Source organism: Nannobrachium achirus (assembly GCF_963921795.1).
Source record: "Nannobrachium achirus genome assembly, chromosome: 10".
Lineage (NCBI taxonomy): Eukaryota > Metazoa > Chordata > Actinopteri > Myctophiformes > Myctophidae > Nannobrachium > Nannobrachium achirus.
Genome location: NC_137819.1, coordinates 30,620,617 through 30,646,793, shown reverse-complemented (window position 1 = coordinate 30,646,793; position 26,177 = coordinate 30,620,617). Strand labels below are relative to the sequence as shown.

The window sequence follows — 26,177 nt, the reverse complement described above, 5'->3', positions numbered from 1 at the left end:
GCTGGTCTGTGCTGGTGCTGGTGCTGGTCTATGCTGGACCAGCACCAGCACAGACCAGCAGTAAAACACAACATGTGCTGGTTTGTGCTGCTGCTGGTCTGTACTGGTCTGTGCTGGTCTATGCTGGTTTATGCTGGTTCATGCTGGTCCGTGCTGGTGCTGGTGCTGGTCTATGCTGGACCAGCACCAGCACCAGCACAGACCAGCAGTAAAACACAACATGTGCTGGTTTGTGCTGGTGCTGGTCTGTACTGGTCTGTGCTGGTCTATGCTGGTTTATGCTGGTTCATGCTGGTCTGTGCTGGTGCTGGTCTGTGCTGGTGGACCAGCATGGGACCAGCACAGACCAGCATAGACCAGCACCAGCACCAGCACAGACCAGCATGAACCAGCATAAACCAGCATAGACCAGCACAGACCAGCATGACAATTGTGCTGGTCTGTGCTGGTTTTTCTAGCAGGGTTCAGACAGCTGCTACCCGTGACTTGTAAATAGACTAAGCCCCCATGCTCCCCCCCCCCCCCCCCCTTTTCTCTTTTTTGTATTTGATGTTATGCTTTTGAAACTGATATTATCCTAGATAAAGTACTATGTTCTATCCGTCTGTCTTTCAATGTTATATGAGATACTTAAAGTGTGGTTCCTGTGGAAATAAGCCTCGGCTTTCTAGGATCTCCTTTTAGTTGACCTTGTACCAGTGATTTGTACTGTCATGAAACTGTACTTTTTTCTATTGCAAACTTCTAATAAATTCTTCAATCAATAAAAAAAAAAAAAAAACAGGGGGGAAATCATTCATGATCATGGATCATGAGCTTATTTATCAGCATGTGTCCATTTATTATTCCAAATGAATTCACCCCTAAATTCCAAGGAGGTGAAGTGTGATACACATTCGATCACAATATTGTCCCTCACTCTTCCAGCTTTTTTTTTTTTTTTTTTAGGTTTTTAAGCTTCAAATTCTTAAAACGTTGAAACTGTTTTTCAAATATGTATAGGCCTACTGCATTTTACAATTTAAAATTGCACATTTGTCACTTGACACCATAGGTTGACAGCGACTGTGTTGAGGGGTTGCAGCCTCACATCTCTACTGTGATCCGTGGCTATAGAACACTGCTCTCTAGTGGATTAACAACTACACTGCTGTTCTGTAGACTGGGATCGCTTTTAATTACAGATCCGGTCTAGAGCGGATGCGGAAACGGTTTGAGTGTGGGCATACAACAGAACTTCAATCAAGGTAGATTGATCCACATAATAGAGCAGAACCAATAGCAGCCATGGGTTTAGTAAGCGTCACATACCTAAACCAATCATAGAGTAGCAGACTGCCTTCAGTTCAGGCTAGATTGAGTTTGTCAAAGTCCCAGCTGACAGCTTTGCGGTGTTTCGTGTCTGTCTGACAGTTTGACACATTTTGTCGTTTGTTTCTACCCGTTTAGAAAGGCTGCCTCTTTCTATGGCACGACAGCTTAAACACTGTGTTTGATACGGGCTGTTTGTCGGTGATGAAAAAGTCGAGGAGACATAAAATAAAGACAAACGCAGGGGGAGGTAGCGTTAAGGAGAATGGCAACTCACCTCCTGTCAGTGCTGTAAGAGGTAAGACAAGTAACAGCAGTGACTTTTAAACGACAGACCCATCTAACGCGACCCAAACTAAATTATTGAGCACGTTGCGTGTTTTTTTGTAAACACTTATAAGAGGTGCAGAAACGTGTAGTGTTATCTTAATATGATTTGCATGACGAAATGTCAATCAAGATGTGTTCTGAGTCAACAAACCTCATATAAAAAAAAAAAAAAAAAATCTAAAAGATCTTTTGTCAAACTTGTTTCTAGAGTCTAGAAGACATGCTTTCTAGTAGTAAATCTAGCACACCATGTAGTAAGGGGTTCAAGTTCAAGTGCTTGCGTGGCGAAATGTCAGCCAACTTGGAAGTAGCAATTTGAAGTGAACTGGCAGATAACTGAAGTTACGTGGAACCTTTTAAATCTCTGGGAAAAAAGTTCCATGCAATTTCAGTTATCTGCTACTGCCAGGCCTACACACACACATAGTGTTAACTCCATGAATGTACAACATGATGGAACCTAATTGACCATGGGGTCCATTTGGTTCCAGTGGTGACCATATGGTTCCAGAATCCAGGCAGTGAACAGTCAATGGATTCTTAAGCTGTTTTAATATTTAATTGTTTTACACATTTACAAATGCACTCCACAATATGTTTTTTTCCTCCACTATTACTCCACTATTTTACTGTATGTAATAGATATTGTTGAATTCTGCAGCGCTGAATAATAGGTCTAACCTATTAGGTTTTCTTCAGACAAAGTCTTTGCAATTATGCAATTCTAGTCAGTATTGATATGATATACACAAATTCTTCTGCTTTAATAATCTTTGGGCCTGATCTTTTATACTAACACTGAATTGATGTAGACCTACTGTTGCTAATACCATGACCAAGACATAGCTCTGGCTTCACTTGTGATGTCACACTAACATAATCCCTTTTATGCCCATATATGGAGTTCCCTGATGTCATCAATATAAAGCCCATACAGTACATGGATCTCCATATATGGGTACCAGGGGTCTCCATATATGGGTAACTGGTCCAATATACATCACTGGCCAGATGGCAAAGAATTGATGTGACCTCGTCCTTTAGGGCGTGTGTGTGCATGTTGCCCTGAGGCGTCTTACTAGTCATAATATGACTAGTAAGACACCTCAGGGCGACATGCATTATTATTATTTGTGCGTGTGTGTGTGTGTGTGTTTGTGTGTGTGAAGATGACATTGACCAATATGATAATTTATTGGTCTACGTGTGTGTGTGTGTGTGTGTGTGTGTGTGTGTGTGTGTGTGTGTGTGTGTGTGTGTGTGTGTGTGTGTGTGTGTGTGTGTGTGTGTGTGTGTGTGTGTGTGTGTGTGTGTGTGTGTGTGTGTGTGTCACACTGTGTGAGCTTCACTGCTTGCTCAGTGCAGATGATTAACAGTTTCTATTTATAACTTATTTGTGTGATCTCTCCTGCTGTCCCTCACTCTTCCATTTCCATTGTTTACCTGCACTCTTCCTCCATATGTCATTGTCTCTGTCTTTACATTCCCCTCTACTCTCCTTCCTCCACAGAAAATGAGTCTTGGAAGAACCGAAAGCTGGTTGAGATCCACCAGGCTTTAAACAGGTTGGCAATGGCATCAATGCTCGTATTGTAGCCAAAAATATAATTACTGTATAGTGTATGCTATACCTGTATTATTAAATAGGTATAATATTGACACTAATAGTATTCTAATTGTAATAATATCATTATCGATACCAGTCTGACACCCTAAAATGTGATTGTAGGCCAAAATCTGTAGGAGAAGTGTCCAAAAATGTGTTTTGCAAAAATCAGCCTGATGGTGGCACTAGAAGAGGGTCATGTGAGAAATGAGTGGAGGGGGGTTGTGAGTTGCCATCCAAGAAGTGTGTGTGCAAAGTTTGGCGTGAATAGGGGCAACCGCCAACGGTGCCGGAGATAAGAGTAGGGCAAAAGTGTGACGCTACGGACAGACAGAAAAAATTATATCGATTACTCGCCCCATGGAGACTTGAATTCATGGATTTTTTTTGTTTTTTGTTGCCTTCATCCTAAGCCAATAATTTGAGGAGACGACTCTTTGTGTCTCCATAGGGAACTACTGTTGGTTATCAAATTATTGCTCCAAAAACAATAAACTATCCATAAATTCAAGTCTCCATGGCATGGGGTGAACCATCCCTTTAATGGCAAATGGTGTCCATATAGTTCCATCACTTTATCCAATGTGACTGTGTGTTACATTAACCCAGTCACACAGTGGTGACAGAGGCAACCATGCCAGACACCAACCTGCTTATCTGGAGTAGCTCTTGCTCAAGGACACATAAGCACAAAGCCAGGAGGGAGAAGAAGCGAGTACGGGAATTGAACCGGGACACTCCCCGTTCCCTACATCCTGAGCCAATTTAATCTATTGCTTCCTTTACAAAGTGATGTACTTTTTCTACTGTATATTATGAGGAAATATTTTCTATATTTATACTCAAGCTGGGCTTTCTATAACTCCTCTGACATTCAGAGGATAAATATAGTCTTTACAGATGTTTGGCCCAGATTATCTGGTAATGTGAGGGGTTTACAGAACCAATCTTAAACGTCCTGATCTGTTCACAGACTGTTCGAAGGCTGCCACAATAATATCAAACATGTTTGAAACTTTGTATTATAAGCTCATCTTTAGATATACTGTATTACAGCTTACTCCCAGCTAGAACTCGTCCCTCATTAAAAAATAATTGGTATGGTATAATGAGCTACTGTGTCTACTGTCTAGCATTACCCACTGATGCTAACGTGAATATTAACAAGCTGTTTTTTGTTGCAAATGCAGAAACAGCTTTTTTCCTCACTACTGTGCAGTGTGCATTGTTATCAGACAAGAGTTATCTAACAGTCTCCTCCAACATTGTCTCAGGGTACAATCTTCAGGAAGCAATCCAAATTGAAATTCTGTGTAGACGCCTTTGCAATAGCCAAGTCTAATAATGTTTTAACTTCTGTAGGGATGCAAAGAACTAAAAAAAGGAACCAAAAGGTCTTCAGAATTAAATGAACCCATTAAGACCTGGAACCACTTTAACCATTATTTTATGCTTTAACTATTAGAAAATAGCAGATATACAAGCACACAGTGTGGTACTGAGTGCCGCGCTGCGAGCTTGTAGATCTGCTATTTTGTGAAAATGTGTGCAAATCTTTTAAAATCTTGAGCTTCTGGGGGTCCCTGATACAACATATTTTGAGATGGGGGTCCGCGGCCAAATACCTATCATTTTGGTGGTCCTTGACATGAAAAAGTCTGAGAACCACTGACATAGAAACACACGTTTTTCAAAAACCTTTGAAGTATTTAGAAGACATTTATGGAATCCGGTCAAAAATATTCACAATTTTTCAAAAATAGCAGATCTACAAGCTCGCAGCGCGGCTCTCGGTGCAGCGCTGTGAGCTTGTATATCTGCTATTTTTTAGTTAAAACATAAAATAATGGTTAAAGTAATAATGTGTAATAACACGTTCCAGGTCTAAATGGGTCAACACAAAATACACTTTGAAGAGAGACATTTTCAGTGATGTTTTTCATTTCTAGTGATCCAGTGGACATAGAGGCCCTCAGAAGAGCAGCATCCAGTGAGGGAGGATTGCTTACCGACGACCTGAGGAGGAGAGTCTGGCCCAAACTACTCAACATCAATGTATACGATCTACCATATAAACCAGGTTAGTAATATAAGCTACCATATAAAACAGGACTGTAATATAACTTATAAGCTTACGACATATTGTTCTTCCTGCTATGTTTTTTATTTGTCTAATGTCTGGTGTCCTACAAATAATTACATCATTAAATAAAAAATATGTCTTTGCCATAGCTCGAAATGTGCGGGAGAACCACAAGGACTACAACCAGGTTCTACTGGATGTCAGGAGGTCAACAAAGAGGTTCCCTAAAGGTAACAAATAGCTCTGTGAGTCTGTGTAGCAAAAAAGGAGGGATAAATCTTTTAAAAGGGTCAAATGTAAAAGTTGCTCCAAGCACTGCTCAGACCATAGCTGATGGTTAGCTGATGGTGCTGTTCTGTGCCTGCATAAGAGTAAATAACTGACTCCTCAACATAATAATGTTATTCCCCCCTTTCCATCAAAAGTATATATACAAATGTGCGAAAACCTGCAAAAAAGGCAATTAACTTCCCCACACATACAGTAACACTCACTACAAGTTACAATTAAATGTCAATCGTTATATTCTTTTGCCGTAAATGATTGTGCTTGAAGAATGCAAGTCTCTCTCACACGCACGCACGCACGCACGCACGCACTCAGTCACTCACTCGACATGTTTCTGGTTCGCACATATCTATGAAATGCTTTCCCTTCCCATTGATCTCAGACGCAGGTTCAACATACTGTGTAAAAGGTGTACAAATTGAAATGAAAATCAGTATTCACATTATGAATGAATTACATATCATTTTCTAATGTAAATATCCAGAACTGACAAAGCAAATGACACAGTTAGCACCAGTGCATCTGAAACTGTTATTTTTGTTCCTTGCCGACTGACTAAACTCTTGTTTTTGATTGTGTCTTCTCTCTACGTGTCTCTCTGTCCTTCCTAAGGTATGCCAGCATCAGAGAGGGCAGTGCTTCAGGAGCAGCTCATTGACTTCATGCTGGAGATTTTGAAGAACAACCCTCAGCTCCACTACTACCAAGGCTACCATGATGTAGCCGTCACGCTCCTATTGGTGGTTGGGGTCAGGCCAGCCATTGCCATGTTGCACACACTGTCCAATCACCACCTCAGGTTAGGTGGAGTATTGTTCTCTGTGCATATCATGTCCAAGCCACTTCGTTGTAGAGTCATTTCAAACCACCAAGGAAAAACATAATCGTATCTCTTGTGTTCAATCTTTTGCGGCGGCTTGGCATGCCGGTGTTGCGTGCGATGTGCAGTTGTTGCAGATCTACAAGCTCACACAGCGCGTTGTGGAGTGATGTGCTGTGAGCTTCTTTTACTCTCAAACTGTGTGAAGTAGGTCTCACGCTGTCTGCCTCTTTCTTACTGCCTCTAGAGATTTCATGGATCCTACTATGGACAGTACTAAACATATACTAAACTACCTGATGCCTATACTGGAGCAGGTGGACACGGAGCTGCACAACTTCATGGTCAGGTACATGCATGCAGAAAAACGTGTGGATGCAAATTAACAAATGAACTGTTATGTGAAAAGTTGTTATTGTTGACCACCAGATGGCATCCACGTTCTTATATTCTATATATTCTCTAGTTGTGTGTGTGTGTGTGTGTGTGTGTGTGTGTGTGTGTGTGTGTGTGTGTGTGTGTGTGTGTGTGTGTGTGTGTGTGTGTGTGTGTGTGTGTGTGTGTGTGTGTGTGTGTGTGTGTGTGTGTGTGTGTGTGTGTGTGTGTGTGTGTGTGTGTTTTTCATTTTATTATCTCAAGCACAAAAGTAATTTTTCTGCTCCCCACGTGGAAGTACTTTTTTATGGTTAAGAACGATTTTTAGAGTTAAGATTACAATTGGGAAAAGATTCCGGTTATTTAGGGGTTTGTTTTACAGTTAGTGATGTTATTGATTGATTGAAGACTTTATTAGAAGTTTGCATAGGAAAAGGTACAGTTTCATGACAGTACAGTTCACTGGTACAAGCTTTTCGGCTTATTTACACAGGAAACCATTATGTATCTCATATAACATTGAATGACAGACGGATAGAACACAGTACTATGCAGTAGATATCATCAGAAAAACGAAACAAAAAAAACAGTGCAAAAAATATATAGATATTTACAATTCTGACATACATTTTAGGGTTAAGTGTGTTTAAGGTTGGTTGGTTGTAGTGATGATGAATCGGGACGTGAACTTACTTCTATGTGTATTGTGCAACTTTACTTTAGAGCGGAGGTGGGAACCATCTTCGCCCTGTCCTGGCTGATCACATGGTACGGCCACGTCCTATCAGAGTTCAGACACACTCTGAGACTCTACGACTTCTTCCTAGCTTCACATCCCCTCATGCCCATCTACCTCGCCGCAGCGGTAAGACTGTGTGTGTGTGTGTGTGTGTGTGTGTGTGTGTGTGTGTGTGTGTGTGTATGTGTGTCTGGTCTCACAGCCCCAAGTTAAGCCCAATCGTTAAACAATAGCCTATCTACACGCTCACAATGTGTTGCGATGCAATACATTGTGAGCTTGTAGACCTGTTTTAGCTATCTTTAATATTTCAGATTCTTTTGTAAATGTCGATTTAAAAATAAAAGAATTACACCTAAAATGACATGCCATATAAGAATGCCAGGTCGTTACAAAACCCAGTAATTATAGTAACAGAATAACACATTTAGTTAGTTTAGTTTGTTTATGTGAGAGGAAAGAAAGTACTAAACTATGTTGGTTTATTATTGTTCACGTTATTAAATAGATAGATACTGTATCTTTCTTGTCTGCTTGTCTACAGATGCCAAGTATGTTATTTAGACAGATGCTATGTCATATATTTAGACCTGCTATGCTACAGGTGCTGTAAATAACTACCTATCCTGTAGTTACTCTGTAGCACTCTATTTACTTGATCATTTACCATTTGTTGACTGGGGTTCATGCTGTTTGCTCTCATCTTGTACTTTTTAAGTAGGTCTGGATAACAACAACTAATTGAAAGGGAGAAGGGGGGTTGTATGTGTGTGTATGTATGTATGTATGTACTGTATGTACTGTACATGCGCACGCACAGAATGAGCTCTTTGCTAAAGCCCTTGGGAGACAAACATAGGCATACTGTACATATGTATACAGTTTGTACAGTATACAATACATGCTCTCTCTCATTCTCGCTCACACACACACACGCACGCACGCACGCACGCACGCACGCGCGCGCGCTTACAAGTACACACAGTAAGCCAGAGCATTGTGAGGTCACAGGGTTAATTAGATCTGTTCTAATGAAGAGAAGGAAAAAGGGGGATAGGGAAAGAATGGAGAAAGGGAAGGTCAGTGAAAGTAAAGAGAAGGACATAAAGAGAGAGGGATGAGCTTAGCGCTAGACAGAGGAAAGCAGAGAAAGGAATTAAAGGCGGTTTGGGTTTTTATTTCTCTTTCCTATCCTGGATTGGTCTCTTTTCTCTTCGCCTGTCTGACACCGATTGTGTAGGCAATTTCACAGCTGGAGACTTGAGTGTTTGCGCGTGCGTGCATGCATGTGTTTACACATCCCTTTCTTGTGTGTGTGTGTGTGTGTGTGTGTGTGTGTGTGTGTGTGTGTGTGTGCGTGTGCGTGTGCGTGCGTGTGCGTGTGGCCGTGTGCGTGTACGTGCGTGTGTGTTTGCGTTGAGGGGCTGGGCAGAGGCAGAGTTCTGTTTGAAGTGTGTGAAACACCAAAGGAGAAGAATGTAGTTCATGTCTCCTTCAAGGTTGGCACTTCACACAGTGTGAGTGTTAACTCTTCATCTGCCTGTTGTTGGGGCTGCTTAGCTGTCACTGGTGAAACCGAACACAAGAGGCAGTAGAATCTACTTCATATTTCCTCCATGCTTCATTACAACATACATCATGGTGTAGGCCTAGACAATTTGCCCTCCTGGCCCCCAAACTGTGTTATAAACTCCCTGTCACACTTAGAACTACAGACTCACTCCCTAGCTTCCGCCGTGGACTGAAGAATCACCTCTTCAGACTCCACCTAAACCCATAGCACTACTGTAACACTCCACTTCCCTCGATGACCACACATGAAGCTAGATAGCATTTTTAGGTTTTAGAAACGTTTTTGTACTGATTAGTTGCGTGGTCTACCTATGTTATTGTTTTTCTAGATTGATATTCCTATGCATTTGTTGTATTGTTGTTGATGTACTGACATTATCTTGCTTATTATATTGATGTATTAACCTGCTTATAGTAAATCGCTTTCGATTAAAAGCGTCTGCTAAATGCCTAAATTATAAATTGTAATTGTAGGCCTAATATCTTTCTCCACTTCTCCTCTCCCCCCGCTCTCCTCTCCTAAACACAGATCGTCCTGTACAGGGAAAAAGAGGTGAAACAGACAGAGTGTGACATGGCCATGGTCCACCATCTTCTCTCTCGCATCCCTCAGGATCTCCCGTACGAACTCCTGATTGGTCGTGCCCAGGTCCTGTTTGACCAATACCCTCCCTCCTTACTGGTCAGGCAGGCAGCGCTGCAGTCTCACAAGAAGAGGTGGGTGTGGATGGAACAACGCTTATGAAATGCTTAACTTGTCAACCAACAGGGCACTTGCTTTAATGATGCTAGACTTGACTGGGAATCATGATTTAACAGATTTAGAACATTAAAATGTTATTGCACGCTTTATTATCTCCACTAGGCAGGCAGAGATTATTTTGCTCACCCCTGTGAACAGCTAATCTTGCAAACTACTAGGCTGATCAATGTCATATTTCTAGTGAACGCTGCCAGCAGGCTAAGGATCTCAATTCCCAACCATTTTTCTTTTACTATTTCAACTATTTAATTGTGAATTAAAAAATGCAGGGATATATCAACACTTTTGCAGCTGATGAGCCTGAGAGAGACATTTTTTTGTTATCTGTTTATGTAGAATCGTGCTTGCGCGCCGCAGGCAATACTCACTGCCCTTTTCTACTTCCTTTTTAGAATGCTTAGTCATTCTTTGCCAGCAATTTTTGTGAAAGTAATGCAACAAAAGGGAAAAATCCTGCTCACTGCCTTGTTCTTGCAAGAAGAAGATATACATTTCTTGGACCTTTTCGGTATTTAGACAGACACACACACACACACACACACACACACACACACACACACACACACACACACACACACACACACACACACACACACACACACACACACACACACAATCAGTGAAAGTAATGCAAAATGTAATATGTAACACATTACTCTACACAGACAATAATAATAACGTATTACTTTACAATATAACTTTTTTAGATTGACGTAATTTCCCTACTGACCATGAAAGGCTGCTGTAGAATCAAACACTCTCTCTCTAACACACACGCGCGCACACACACAGACGCACGCGCACACACAGAGTACATATGCACACATGATCTTCAGAGGTTTTCTGTTATTGTGGGAAAACCTCCTTATCAACTTCTGCAATATATCTACATTTCTCAGTCTTATTGTTCTGTCTCGCTCAGTGTCCTTCCTTGTTCTGTGCGCTCCGAAGTCATCGCTCAGGGCAGGATGTGACATCACTGACAGAAGGCCTTGACTGACAAACTAATAGCAGCGTCCCATAATGCATCACTCTATACTTCCTGTACAAAGGAACTGCTGAGTCAGCAGTTCACTCTCTCTCCTATCAAATGTCTGTTAACTCGCTGTTAGCTCCCCTTCTAGCTCTCCACCCTCCACCAGGCACCATCACTCTCTCTCACTTCAGTCTCACTGTTTCCCTCTGTCTATACAATTTATTTTTTAATTTTCAGTTAGTATTAATTCATATTCAAAGTGTGTTTGCAAGTTGGAGTCTCACTCCAAAAAAATACCAAAGCAGTGCTCATGGGGAATTAGTTTTTGTCAAAAAAAAGTTAACGATCCATCACATCTTGACGCATTTTGAGCTTGTAGATCAGCTTATTTATTATTCTTTTTTAATTATTCATTATTTTTTTAATATATATATATATATAAAACTGATTACATTTTCTCTATGATGTTAATTCATTTTGGTTAGTTTTGTAAACAAATAATACTGTTTCAGTCAGGTGTTATTTTGTAAATCCTATTGAAATACTATTGAAAAGTAAAATTGACAAAACATTTTAGTTAACTAATGTATAATAACCTAGCCTTGCTCTCTAGTCTATCCATCAGCACCTTCCAGTCGTTCCAGCTCTCCACTCTCCACCAGAGACCAGACTCTGTTCTCCGACGACAAAGGGAGGCCCAAATCACCAGCCACGGTAATAATATCATAACTGGAGTCTTTGTTAAAGCCATGCTATACAATGTTGTTTTGAAGTGTGTAGTTGCCCAATTTCTTTGCATTTTGCTAAGAGATCCGTTATATAGTTTGATTTATATGAATGTATTTGTGAGTTCATTTTCTTCATTGGCCATATATGGGCATTCCAAGATATGGGCTTAATATTGATGACATCATGGATCTCCATATATGGGCATAAAAGGGCAAGGATGGAATGGTTAGCACCACCCGAATAGGGACAAAGACTGACAGATACAGAGATATGTGCAAGTGTGACTCGCTTCAAGGCAACCACACTTGCTATTTCCATTTGTCTTTCTAGTTTTTGAAGCGGTGAAAGCCGCTTCCAAGGAGTGGCTTTGTGTGTCCCCCATGTCCATATTTGGTCATTTCAGTCCAGAATGAACAGGTTTTATCTGTCTGTAAATGTGTGTCCCATGTGTGTCCCCCATGTCCATATATGGTCATTTCAGTCCAGAATGAACAGGTTTTATCTGTCCGTAAATGTGTGTCCCATGTGTGTCCCCCATGTCCATATATGGTCATTTCAGTCCAGAATGAACAGGTTTTATCTGTCCCGTACGTCCAGATTATGTGTGTAGTGTCTGTCCCGGTCTGATGATTGGATGATTAAAAATGTCCAATGAGACCATAGTTTGAGGATTGGTCAAGCTTCACATGACAATCCGGCCCTCCAGATAAAATCATTCATTCATTCAGAATTCAGAATTCTGTAGCTCTAGACAATTTTATACTCAGATTCACTGCTTCACTCGAACCGAGGTTTGATTTTTATTATTTGTATTCTCTTACGGAAATAACAAAAACCATGGAGCTTGCACAAAAATGAATTTCACCCACTGTTTTACACCTGTAAACTTGTGATGTGACAATAAAGTTCTGATTCCACTAGAAGCCTCAATCTTCATACAGGCAGCACAAGTTCCACTGCATTCAGAAGTCCGATTATGTCTGCTGCTCCATAATAACTAACATAGTAATATGTGTCTCTTATCTTTATACTGGTTCGCCCCTTGCTTTGTGCTTCCAGCCTCCAGACGCCCAGGCCTGCAGACAGCTTTACCAAGGGACGTTGTGGGCCCTGTGTGGGGGCAGGGGAGGCGAATAGTGAAGATGGCAGTGTGGGGGTTGTCGGCGACCCTCGGGGCAGCCGTGTTTGCTGTGGCTCAAACCGCCATGGACTGGGGACCGGAGGCACTGCTGCAACTGTTCTAATGGGAGCTTGGATGTAAACGGAGTGACAGACAACATTCACACGCACAAACACACCTGTTCCTCTGATGCATAAATATTTACATACACAAAGGCTTGAAGTTCCTCTCAATGGTGAGAAGAAAGGAGAGAGAGAGAGGAGGAGAAAAGGGAAGGAAAAGCAGGTTAGTTGACTTAGTGCCAAACAGGTTGTTGTCACTTATCCAGACCGAACATATGGAGACCACTACTCAGCCTCAGGACGTGTGTGTGTGTGTGTGTGTGTGTGTGTGTGTGTGTGTGTGTGTGTGTGTGTGTGTGTGTGTGTGTGTGTGTGTGTGTGTGTGTGTGTGTGTGTGTGTGTGTGTGTGTGTGTGTGTGTGTGTGTGTGTGTGTGTGTGTGTGTGTGTGTGTGTGTTGTGTGCGCCATGTGTGCATCAGACCTCAAAAAACGCCTGTCTGATAGACATCCGTTCTACATTCAGGTTAATGTAACCGACATGGTTCTGATAATGGTTGTCTGAGTGCATGCATGTGCTGACATATAGTACATGCACATCATACAGGTACCATAATTAACTTGCGTTTTGTGTTTTATGTTTATGACTGGGTACTTTTTCCTCAACTACTTGAGTTGAGTTTTTTTGTGCATGTGCGTTTTTTTCCCTGACAGTTTTTTTTAGGTGCGCATGTTTAGTCTGAGAACACTACGTACCTACAGTTCCCATAGCTTCACGATTACAACGGAACACAAATTATTCAGGAGCAGGGCTTTCCCGCTGAAAGCTTTCAGTTGGGGGGAGAAAGCATAACAATGTAAGAATGAGTGAGAGGAAAATAGAGGCTAGTTATTTTGACTGTAGACCACTGGCAGAACAAAGTTAATCAATTGAGTCACTTGTACATTTTGACTCGGGAAAACAAACCGTTGGCCATCCCACCCTCTTTGGGGAAAGAGTTTATTTACTCCCAGAGTATGATGAAAAAGCTGTATAAATATGGTCAATATGAATTTTCCCTATTTCACTACAGGAACATTACACACAGTCACCAACACGTACAGTAGTAGTACATGGTTGCATTTGGGTTGAGTTTTGCAGGGAATGCAGATTATGTTATGTTTTCTGCGGCACTGGTGGCAGTCTTCTAGCCCGCCACTGCTGAATGCATGTAGGGGAAACACTGGACTTTCTGAAATATTTAGCAGTTGGTGCACCGACATCCTCCCTTAACAAGCGTCAACAGGATTGTGTGCACTCAATTTTGCATACGTTTCTCAGTCTTCTATTAGAAACCAAAAACATTTAATCCTTATGGAATAGTCTATCAATTATGTGACACAAAGTACATTTGAAAGCTAGGTTATTTTAAACAAAAGGATATGTACTGTATGGCACAGCAGCTTAAGGTATGTGTGCAACCTCAATGTCATATGTGGAAATTCTTAATGCATGATGGTACCAGCTCAACACGACTTGACTCTGCTTTACTTCATTTTCCACTGCAGATCGATGCTAAAGTTAAAGCTAATAGTAACACTGTTTGGAAACGGTCATTTTCACCTGCACAGTTAACAGGTGATGGCTCAATCTAAATGGGTAATATCTCATTTTATAGTTCTAATTCTCTACTTTCATAGGGGGTAAAGGTTTACATTTTGATGATAATGTTGGGTCACAACTCACAACAGCTAAGTTATGTTTTTCCATCTTGATGCAAATACATACAGTAGTGATGAGTATCTCTTACCAATCACTATTCTGCAGTGTTTTCATGTCACCGTTTGGCATGCAGCGGAAAAGTGCCTTATAAGAAAATCTTTGAAAATATACAGTAGATGTATCCCAAACGAGTTAGTTACACATGTACCGAATAATAACTCCCTTTGACAATGTGTCTACCCTGTGTACCCTTGTGTAAACTTAAATCATGAAAAATGTATGCGCTTCCACTGGCGTCTAGCAACAGCCGCTGTCAACATGTGTTCCATGGCTTCACGGCTTCCTCTCCTTCCTACTGTATGTCGTCAGATTGACAGAGCAGGCTGTGTTGCATTCACACTCCATTTGCATTACAGTATGTTGGCGTGCACAATTTCCTTAATTTCTAATTCTTGTTAAAGACTGCATGTGGCCAGTCTGGCCACATGCACTTTTTATGCAGGACAATTCATTTAGGACCTACAGTGAATTCTCAAGGGTATTTCTTAGCTGTGGATGAAGAAATTGGTCATTGTGTTAGTATTTGGTCAGTCGGCTATTAAATTAGTCAGTTGCAGTAGTTCGGTCAGTCAGCTGATTAGGCTTAAAGGCAGTGTATCTACTGGAGATCTGCACAAGAAGTGCTGGCACTGTTTTGTCCTACATTTCCTATGGAAAGGTTAAGGTATCTCAGTCAGCACTCATGACCCAAAGCAGGAACCTGACGACTTCTTAGCCGGACGCTCCAGGATTTCCTCATGTTCAGACAATTACTACTTTGAAAATCAGCTCTCATCAATGTCCCTTCAGGGCTCTGCCAAACAATAGGAGTGAAGCAGAGGCAGATTTAAAGGAGTAGTTCATGGTAGTTCGTTTTGGGGTGAACTACACCTTTAAGCTTGATTTGGATAACAAATGTTTGTGCCAGTATTGGGCACTAAAAGGTGTTCGGTACTTTTGTTCGTTAATAGTCTCTAAAAGGCCAGTAAGTCAGCCAGTGACCAAGTCACATGACACGAATCCTGCATAGGAAGGCTTACTGCTTTGTTTGTGTATATTTACTTAGATTGGATAGATTCTGTATGGGATATATGGGCAACAATGGGCTATATGGACAGCAATCTAATTGTCTATTTATTTATTTGATTGTCAAAAATAATTGTTTATGCTATTTATGTCAAATAAATGATATCATGGGCAAAATAGATTGTATCTTGTGCTTGCAAAAAGGTTGTCCATCCAATGTAAATAAATGCAGGGAACAGATATGATAGTTTGTGGTAAACACAATTTAAGGTGCTACTGTGTAGCTGTCTGTTTTAGTGCCATGTAGTGAACACACACACACACACACACACACACACACACACACACACACACACACACACACACACACACTCTAGAAGAACCAAATAGTCTAATATTGGTTTAGTTCTTGATATACTGTTAACAAGAGAAAATTAGCAAACTAGCTATGTTTATATTATAATTTGACAATTGATTTGTGGTCCTCATGTATGGAAAAAATTGACCTTGCTTGTTTTTTTTCTTTTCTTTTGGGCAATTCTATACTTCATTTCAGATAGGTCAGTGTAGAGAAACAGGAAACCAGTGGCAGATAGACGTGAGACAAGATGGGGGGTGGATTCAAACTCCAGTCCTTCCGCTCACAAGTAGCATATAGTCTCTGTCGGACGAGAACCTCTTACGTCCAAATCTTTTACTTTAAGTCCAGGGTGACCAGGGAGGTTTCTAGCTGGAGTCTAAATGTATTGCTTTGCTGCCTTATAGGAAACCTCAGGTGTGTTGTTCACACCAAAAATGCTTTTAATGTCAGATTGTGTGGGCAATTAATGCACATTTCTCGTCATTGTGATGACAATGGTAATGACACATTTGGAACAAACATCTTTGAACATACACGTTTTTTCTTTTGCACAGTACACTTGCTGTAAAAAACTATGGTTTCACTGAACTGTGTATAGGTCTGTTTAAGATATAGGCTTGAAGAATCTATTGGCTATTACACAGAGTGGTAATAAATTCACAAAGAAAATTGCTACTTGGCTCTTGTGCTTCTTTTAGTGTATCGAACAGAATTCCTTCTGAACATGAGGACCGCGCTTGTAGCATAAACACACATTAATGGATGTCCTAATTTTGGAGGGCTTTCCTCTTGTGAGTACATTTTGGTCTAAGACTTGTCATGATGGAAAACACAAACTCTTGGACAGCCCCCCCCCCCCCAGTGAACAAGCCTTTGAATTCTAAGATGCATGTGTCTGCATGTGTAGGCTATTATGTAGCCGTCAGTTGTTTCTCAATTGCAATTTGCCACTAAAGCAGACCCCTTGGAGACCTGGGGTTAGAAATGTGTCATCTGTGCACAGTAGGCCTATGCGTACACGTGATACCGCGCGCACATGTGAGTGTGTGTGTGTGTGTGTGAGTGTGAGAGAGAGAGAGAGAGAGAGAGACCGAGAGAGAGAAGTGGGCTGCACATCTGTCTCTCTGACCTCCAGGGAGGTTAGAAGACGAAGTGAACGAAGAAGGCGAGTGGGAGATGTGAAGCAGAAAGTCGAGGGTTAAACAGACAGATGAGACGGAGAGGAAGCCATGGAGGAATAGAGCGAGCGACGGCGATGCAGAGGAGGAAGAGTTTTTTTTGGTAGAATATGCTGTACATCTGGACGACAAGTTAATGGGGGAATGAAGAGAGCCGAGATCATCAGAAACTACTCGTGTCCAGTAACTTGAGTATTTATAATGAGGTCTAATTAGGGTTGAGAGCAGGTGTAGTGGGGGTGGTTCAGGGATGCCGGCATTTACCCCCGAGCCTCATGAAGGTGTCATGGGTCAAAATTAACAGAACATCTGCAGTAATTTACCCTGTAAAAAAACAGACACACTAAAAAACACACACACACACACACACACACACACACACACACACACACACACACACACACACATACCGTATGCCCCACTTACGCCTGCTCAGCTTCCCTTTAAAATCTCAGTTAGACATGGACATGGCGTACGTATCCACAACTTTCCAACATCCCATCGTGCATTGCGCAGAATGTGCAGGCAGCTTCCGGCGCCGCAGCCGAGAGTGATCTACAAGCTCACAACGGTTGCATCTGCGACGCGACGTGAGCTTGTATGTCTGCTGTTAACCAGAAGTGTGCCGCAAATAATGCTACAGTAAATTCTCGCGGAAACAGGTGGATAAAACTTGAAATAATTTTACTACTACTTTGGAAACATTTTTAAAACGGGTACTCTGGAAAGTCCATTGATAACTCACACTTCAGACATTACTGACAACGATTTTCCAAAGAATACGATCTTAGATTTTTCAGTCGGCAAAGGAGTAAGGATTATTTAATAATAACAATAATAGTAATAACCAGTAAAACTAAGGGCCCTAAGGGCGAGAAGGTACTTTGCCCTAAAGGGCGAGGGCACACACATGGGCGCGTGCATGCATCTGCCGGGGTGACAGCAGATGCTGGGTGATCGTAGGCACTTTGGCATGGGATCACCTTGCCCCAAAAAATGCACAGACCTGGTTGGTTGTTTATGTTGGACAAAATGTGGCCATATTTTCCCAAATATGTCTGACATCATAAATGTTTGACCTCAGACTCATAGACCTCATGAGACGAGCGTGACATGAGGCATGACTCAAGCACAGGAGCTGCAGGTTTTTATAGTAAATGCGACCTATGGTCGCAATAATTATGATGATAGTGTCCACTTTAGTTCTCATTTAAATTACTAGTAAGTACTGCTGCTTCTGGCCCTCTGGATCCATATAATCTCATTTTATAATCTATAATAATACATCTTAATTTATTTGTTGATTAGCCTATATTTTATATGTTTATTCTCAACCTGCAAATAGTATCAACTAAATGAAGGCTACTAAACTAACTTACATTTACCTCCAAAATGTAGTGAGTAAAAGTACAAGAAATTTCAAGTAGTACTATTACCTCAAAAGTGTAGTTATTTTAGTTAATTGAGTTAAAGGAATACTTCACTTTAAAAGAACTGGCACGATCACACCACACTTTTATCCTACCTACAAGGGCGGATTCAGCCAATGCATTTCAATGGGAATGGAGCAGTTTGCTTCCATTTGCGGATTTCTAAAATATATTTATAAAAATAAAATCACATTGAAATGCTTTTGACAGAATCCACCCTCATATTATGTAGAATAAAAGTGTGGTGTGCACAGTTTTTAAGTTGATCGATTAGAAGGGCAGTATGAGTCACCAGAACTGAGGACAGGTGTTTTTGAAGGGTGTTTTGTTTTTTGAAGTTATAATGGGTTTAGGAAGGGGCCTGTCTGATTAATTGAATATCAAATATCTAAATACTGAATTGGTCATCCTAAAAACTGTCCGGGGTGCTCCAAAAAGCCTGATTAGAGTTAATCAGTTGTTTTTTTGTTATGAATATCATTCTGTATAAAAGCAAAGGTTGGTGTGAAGAGTCGAGCTGAAATGGTCCTTAGAGAAAAGATTGATTTTGACTTTATTCATTAAAGGTGTATTCAGTGAAAATGAAAGTGGCCGGGGGTTATCTTGTCCCTTACTGGCCTTAAAGCGTGGAAATGTTTAGTTTTTTATAGATTTTTTTACACCATTATAATGTTCTTGTTTTGATCATTAGACCCAATCACTGAATATCGGTAGGCCTACGTCTCCAGCTTCAGGATATGTATGATACTGATTTACTACGAGACTGTGGCATTTTATGAGTTCAGTCATTTACAATCTAGGCATTTAGCAGACATTCTTAATTCAGAGCAACTGTGGTTCTCAAAACGTTTATTTTGACCATCATAACTAAACATCATAACATAACTACGGCCATACTCTACCCTGATTGGTCAAGGACCGGCTGGCCACCTCTAAAAACCGAATCTAGCTACATGTATGCTCTTAACACTGGCCATGGTGGAAGTCCTTATATATCAGCACACATTCTAGTGACGAGAATGAATGGAAAATAGACCAATTATATTTTTATTTGAATGAAACACAATCACTGAATATACCTTTAATGCTTGTCAACACAATTCAATTATTGGGGTCACTATAATGTTTGAATAAAGAGCCTAGCACTATAGCTATAAACATATAGTTTTAAAAATAATTCGTACTCATTGAATGGTCCACACCATAGCTAAGACAATGGTGAACGATATAGTTAACGTATAGTGCTTGATGTGAACAGCCTTCAACGTTGGACAAAAAGGCTAAGTCTAAAACAAAGTAATTGATAGGAAAATGATCTATGTTTATGTGTGAAATATGACTGAACCTGTGAACAGGCAATGACATATTACCGCTGGTATGGTCCTTTAACTGCTGTGTATTGCTAAACAACAAGCCACCGCTTCCCTTAAGCATAATACTCTGCAAGAGACATTTAATGACAACACCGCATGAGACCTGTGTGTGTGTGTGTGTGTGTGTGCGTGCCGTGCGTGCGAGCGCGCGTGCGTGCGTGCGCGCAAGCGTGCGTGCGTGCAAGCGTGCGTGCGTGTGTGCGTGCGTGCGTGCGTGCCATCTGTTATATACCATGTGACCAATATGTGCTGTATGTATCTATAGTATAGAATATATAGTGTTTGTGGATGACAGTAGAGTGTAGTATTAATACAGTGCTGTATATGTATCGTATGGTTAGTATTGTGTACAGTGCTGTATGTATATCATACGATTATCGCTATGTAATAAATGTACAATGCTGCATAGTGAGGACCAAATACTATCTGTGTGTTTAAGGCAGCTATAGCTGCTTCAGGGGTCTGTCTCCCTTTTTTTAATCAGAGCAGTCCCTAATGCGCGCACGCACACACATTTATGTTTCTACAATGTGCTGTACTTGTGAGGACATTCACATTAGGATGACATTTTTTTAATTCTAACTCTAAAGCCTGAGTTATACTTAGTTGCAAGCCAATGCAGAAAACAGCAGATCAACAAGTTCACAACGCATCATGTTGTGACATGTTGTAGACCTGCTATTTTCAGTGCACAACACTATAGTGTAAATCATGCATATCTTAGAACCTCAAGACACAAGGAAACATGGTACAATTCTTCTTTGTAATCATTTTCAATTTCTCTCACGAGAACCAGGAAAACTGTCCTCACCATATCTATTTCTCAGATTCTATAATTGTGAGGACATTTGGCCTATACAGTAAAGTGTACAGTATAATAAGTACACACACACACACACACACACACACACACACACACACACACACACACACACACACACACACACGCATGCACGCACACACACACATACACACGCGCGCACACACACATGCGCGCGCGCGTGCACACACACACACACACACACACGCACACACACACACACACACACACACACACACACACACACACACACACACACACACACACACACACACACACACACACGATAGTTTAGGCCTTGAAAGAGCTCCATACTCTCTCTCTCACACACACACACACACACACACACACACACACACACACACACACACACATGGCACTAAAGGATTCTACCTTACTAGTAAGACACCTCAGGGTGACTTGCGACCTCAGGGCCAACCACAGCGTTTCTCTGACAATTCTAGTTGTTGTCATTCTGGGGGGAGTTTGTTCATGTTTTTGTGACACGGGGAGAATATGCAAACTCCACACAGAAAGGCCCCACCTAGGGTGTGGGCACTGATGATGCGGAGGGAGGAACACGCTGCCCAAATGTCCTTAATATTGATAACATAATATCCTTAATAATGTCCTTAACTCTTTTACCGCTTTGGACGTTCCCGTTCGCCCCATTTTTCCCGGCGGCGCGTTGCCAATAGTACGTTCTTTGGCTTGTTCTTTTGTACCTTGTTTTGATGTCTGTAAACTGATGAGGGGTCGCGCGGGTGTGTACAGTATAAGCATCTCCTGTAATCCTGCTTTGAAATCTCCACCTCACGTAAACATCAATAATGTCCAAATTCACTTCTTGGCTGCTAGCTGTCGTTCTATTGCTCTGATGCGACTCTGCGCCCTGAATGTATGGAAGCTGCAGTGGCCCATTTCACATTAATTCTTGCATGAGGCTGCCCTCTACTGCTAGTATAGCCAAAGTACACCTATTTAAGGAGAAAAGAAAATAATAATGATGAAAAAAATAAATGAATACATCTTTGTCTATAACATCGCAAAGGTAAGGTGCTTTTGCTGGCACAAAACCCAATAAATAAATAACAACATCTGGCAGTAATACAGTTAATATTGACAAGGAATCTCCATATATGGGCATAAAACGTACGTAAGTAATGCCAAGCAGGGCCTTGCTGAGTTAGGGCCTTGGTTTGATGCCTGTGGATCTCCATATATGGGCCATATATGGTACCCTAACATAATCATTTTCGACCTGGAATTTATGACATCAGAAATCTCCATGTATGGACATAAAAGTTTTTTCTTTTTCTGGGAATGACCATACAGTATATGGACTTTTATACCCTGAAAAGCCTTGTAGCTTGTCTGACTGTCAGTACAGGAAGTGATGTCACAGGACATCCTTTTTATGCCCATATATGAGTCATTCTGTACCACATCACTGTGACTCACTGACATCACACTGACTGTACAGGCAGACAGTCAGACAAGCTACAAGGTTTTTCAGGGTATAATGCGACCTTCGGTCGCAATTAATCCATAAACACTTGTGCATACTGTATACCCAAGGCCACAGAATTGACCCCACTTACTGAACTTAATCGAATACAGAACATATCTTTGCAAACCTCATCCAACACTGTCTGTTTCATTATTTCCCAATTCTTTAATACCCCAGGACGAATGCAGTGTTCAGCCAAAAAGCCCAAAATAATAACCCATTTCCAAAAATGACAGCATTTTCCTGTCTACAGCAGGTGTAGCTAATTAATGTTTGTGACCGTTGACTATTACTGCACTTGACAGTATTGTGATTATCTTTGCGTTTCTCTCCTTCACATTTTCGCAGGGCATAATAATTGCAAGACAATGGTGTGAAAGGCCTGTCTTTGTAAGAAATTATGTCTTGTGTGACTGTTGTAGTCCTTTATGGGGGGAGCTGTCTGGATTGTGGCTGCAAGACAATTAATCAAACATAAAGGCTTATGAACCTGGATGAACTCACACTCTCTCCTTCTCCTTCTCTCTCTCCCTCCCCCCCTCTCTCTTTCTCTCTCACCCCCCCCCCCCCCCCTCTCTTTCTCGCACTTTCTCAATCTATTTTCCAACCACTTGCTGATATGATAAGGATCAGAGAACATACCCCACTACGTTTAACAGGCACCACACGTATGTTCCTACGGTACATGCTGACTTTGCTGCCCCTGCTGCGTGCACGTGTGTGTGTGTGTGTGTGTGTGTGTGTGTGTGTGTGTGTGTGTGTGTGTGTGTGTGTCTGAAAATGTTTTGTGCCAGGGACCCCCAGATGAGAAGATTTGTGAAAATGAACACTCAAAAGGTTTATGCCCAAAAGTGACAGCAAAATCTTGAACAATTTATTGTTGCTATTTATTTCAAACACAAAGTTATCTTTGCCTTCATATAAACCTTCCAACAGCAAATGTACTATTATCAAATGGTTGCATTGCTCATTTTCCTAAGTTGCAATATGTGACACAGCCAGGACACAGTTCTGTTTACACATTCATTTACAGTATAACTGTACATACAGATACATGTCTTAGTTTTAATTTGTCTTATTTCACACTTGCCTTGCATTGTAAAACAAGCAAAAACAAACAAATGTATGTACAGTATGTATGTATGTATGTACCGGTATGTATGTATGTATGTATGTATGTATGTATGTATGTATGTATGTACAGCATGCATGCATGTCTGTATGTATGTAATGTATACTGTTATGAGTTTACTGCATGTCCACGTGTTCAAAACATATACAGTATCTGTGTCAGCAGTGCTTACTGTTACAAATGCAACATCTCAAATAACTGTTAACACTGCTGTTATCTCAAATAACACGGTGAAGATGTACTTTCACATGCATACTGTATGCATATTCAATGTAGTACAAACACAGACACACAGAACCTTTTCTAGACAGCTATAGACTCCTGTAGAGCTTGACCGTGGGGAAAAATATGAATAATCTGTTAGATTACCCCAAAACCACTTAGAAGAAGAAGAAAAAGAAAATCTTTTTAGAAACATTTGTTTTTACTTCATATTTCTTGTACACGAATGTGAGAGGCATAAAGTAATACAGCGCGGTTTACAAAGTGATGTTAAGTGAAACATTTAAGTGTAAAGGCTTGAGATTACGTTCCTGCATGACTCTTTGGAGAACCCTGGGGCCTCATTAGTAGCAGCTCAAATGGAGCCTGCGGTCCATGCAGCATAATGACTTCTTCAACATTAAAGTGTGAATTTGTGTGTGTGTGTGTGTGTGTGTGTGTGTGTGTGTGTGTGTGTGTGTGTGTGTGTGTGTGTGTGTGTGTGTGTGTGTGTCGGTGTGACTGTGGACAGGGAATTACTACTTTGTGGGGACCTCATGTCCCCACAAATATAGTAGACTATGTGTAATGTCCCCACAAAGTAGTAATTGCAAACCTGTGTGAGTTGGTGTGTGTGTGTGTGTGTGTGTGTGTGTGTGCTTGCATACAGTACATTCATCTGTGTGCACGTGTGCCTGTGCTTGTTCACGAGTGCATAGACACACAGGGGACTGACCTCCTAGCTCCTACATGCCCTCTCCTCCCTCCTCCTTGTCCCCGTGGCTCCCATGCACTGTTCCCAAGCACTTCTGAGCCAACCTCTGGACTGGACACAGTGGACAGTCCCCTGAAGACTCATTTCTGGCTGTGGCCCTCTGATGCGTTTCAAGGTGGCCTGGGGTCTTGGGTTCAGATCATTTATACTTTCTGTCTGAGGACAAGTACTTTTCTTTCTTTTTTGGGTGGAAAAAATATGATAGATTTGAAAAGATATGTTTTGGGTGATTTGACGTTACACTGTATATTATATGGGCTTCCATAAAGAGTGCCCGATACACCTATGCTCTACAACATGAAAAGCCTTGAGGTAACGTGGTTGTCGGGTGGAAACCTTGTATCTTCAAGTTTCAAATTTGTACGTTCTTTTGGAAAGTAAAGGTGCTTCATCATACAAGGCCGTCGCACAAAAGTAGTGAAAACAGCTGATCTACAAGCACACACGCGAGGCGTTGTGTGCTTGTAGATCGGCATCATCGGCTGTTTTAACTAGTTTAAATAATTTTTTAAATGATAAATGCAAAACTAACGGTTTTGGACATACATGGTTTCGACAACGACGATATGTGATTTGCTACTGTACAATTACAATTGCCTTGACTTGTTGACTATACTGAATAATTCACGAATTTGTAATTTGCTTCGTTATAATTCTCTCTCAAGTCGAACATCTGGTTACGCACCGTCACTGTGACAACCTCGCTCTGCATCAAACAAGTAGGAGAGCAAACAGCTCTCCATGTGCCGAGAGGCACAGGGGAGAGTCGGTTAAATCACCCCCAATAACAAACTGACAATCTGACAAAACACTCAATAGAGACTTATAGAAAAACAACACACATCCCCACATCCGCAGATATAGAAACAAAATAACAAAGGGTAAGGGGAGTCATCCGATAATTACAATAGTTACATTTAGTTAACAACTTCTCTTTCTTTTTTTTTAAGATTAGTTTTTCGGCTTTTATGCCTTTATTGGATAGGACAGTAGACTGACAGGAAAAATGGGGGGAGAGAGACGGGGAGTGACATGCGGCAAAGGTCGTCCGGTTCGGGAATTGAACCGGTGACGCCGTCAGGCATCAATGCCTATGTGGCAATGCCTATGTGGTATGCGCCTGGACCAGTAGGCCAGTGGGGCCCCTAACGACTTCTCTTTCAATTAACATCCCAACATGGAAAGTCCTGTCCTTGTAACTACTGTCCATAACCTTTTCTTTTTTAAATCATCATAGCTGATCTACAAGCTCACAGCGCGACACAAGTGCTGTGCTGTGAGCTTGTAGATCTTCTATCCATGTCATGTGATATGTTACTTATACACTGACAACAAATATTACTGGGAGTGGGACCACTGACGATTGGAACATTTCATATCCATGCACTCACACCCTAGTAGCCGGGGAGCCACTGGGCCAAAATTTTAGAGGACCTGTGATGTCATGACATACTTTTTATTTTAGTTTTTTCTATTAATTTTGGTCAATAAGGTACACAGAATGAGAGGCCTGCTCTGCCGGAAACATTGCGAAAAAAAGTTTCCCATTGACTTCACTATACAGGAAAAACACACCAAAATAAACATGCTTTAAGTAGCATGTGAGACCTGACCAGGTTCTTGATGATTCTGAATCCATTGCAAGCATTTGTTTTGCATAAAAACGTTCCTTGAGCTAGATTTTGGCCATTCAAAACTGCGAAAAGTGATGAGTCATCAGTTTTCACGTTTTCTTGGTCTGTTTTCTAGCCCAAGGAATGTTTTTCATGCAAAACAAATGCTTGCAATGGATTCAGAATCATTAAGAACCCCTAGTTTGACCCCTCACGTGCTACTTAAAGCATATTTATTTTGGTGTG

At 41.2% G+C, this 26,177-nt stretch overlaps 1 protein-coding gene across 1 annotated transcript; it reads left to right on the top strand.

The window, feature by feature from the left end:
* Positions 1-1,515: 1,515 nt before the first annotated feature.
* Positions 1,516-13,079, top strand: LOC308292957 (TBC1 domain family member 20; the record flags this gene model as incomplete). The annotated part of the gene is made up of 10 exons (XM_080735383.1): positions 1,516-1,609; positions 3,152-3,206; positions 5,197-5,327; positions 5,480-5,560; positions 6,231-6,417; positions 6,686-6,787; positions 7,537-7,678; positions 9,654-9,841; positions 11,477-11,577; positions 12,652-13,079. 10 exons carry the CDS (start codon positions 1,516-1,518, stop codon positions 12,834-12,836), a joined length of 1,266 nt encoding a protein of 421 aa, XP_080591509.1. The 3' UTR covers positions 12,837-13,079.
* Positions 13,080-26,177: the final 13,098 nt, after the last annotated feature.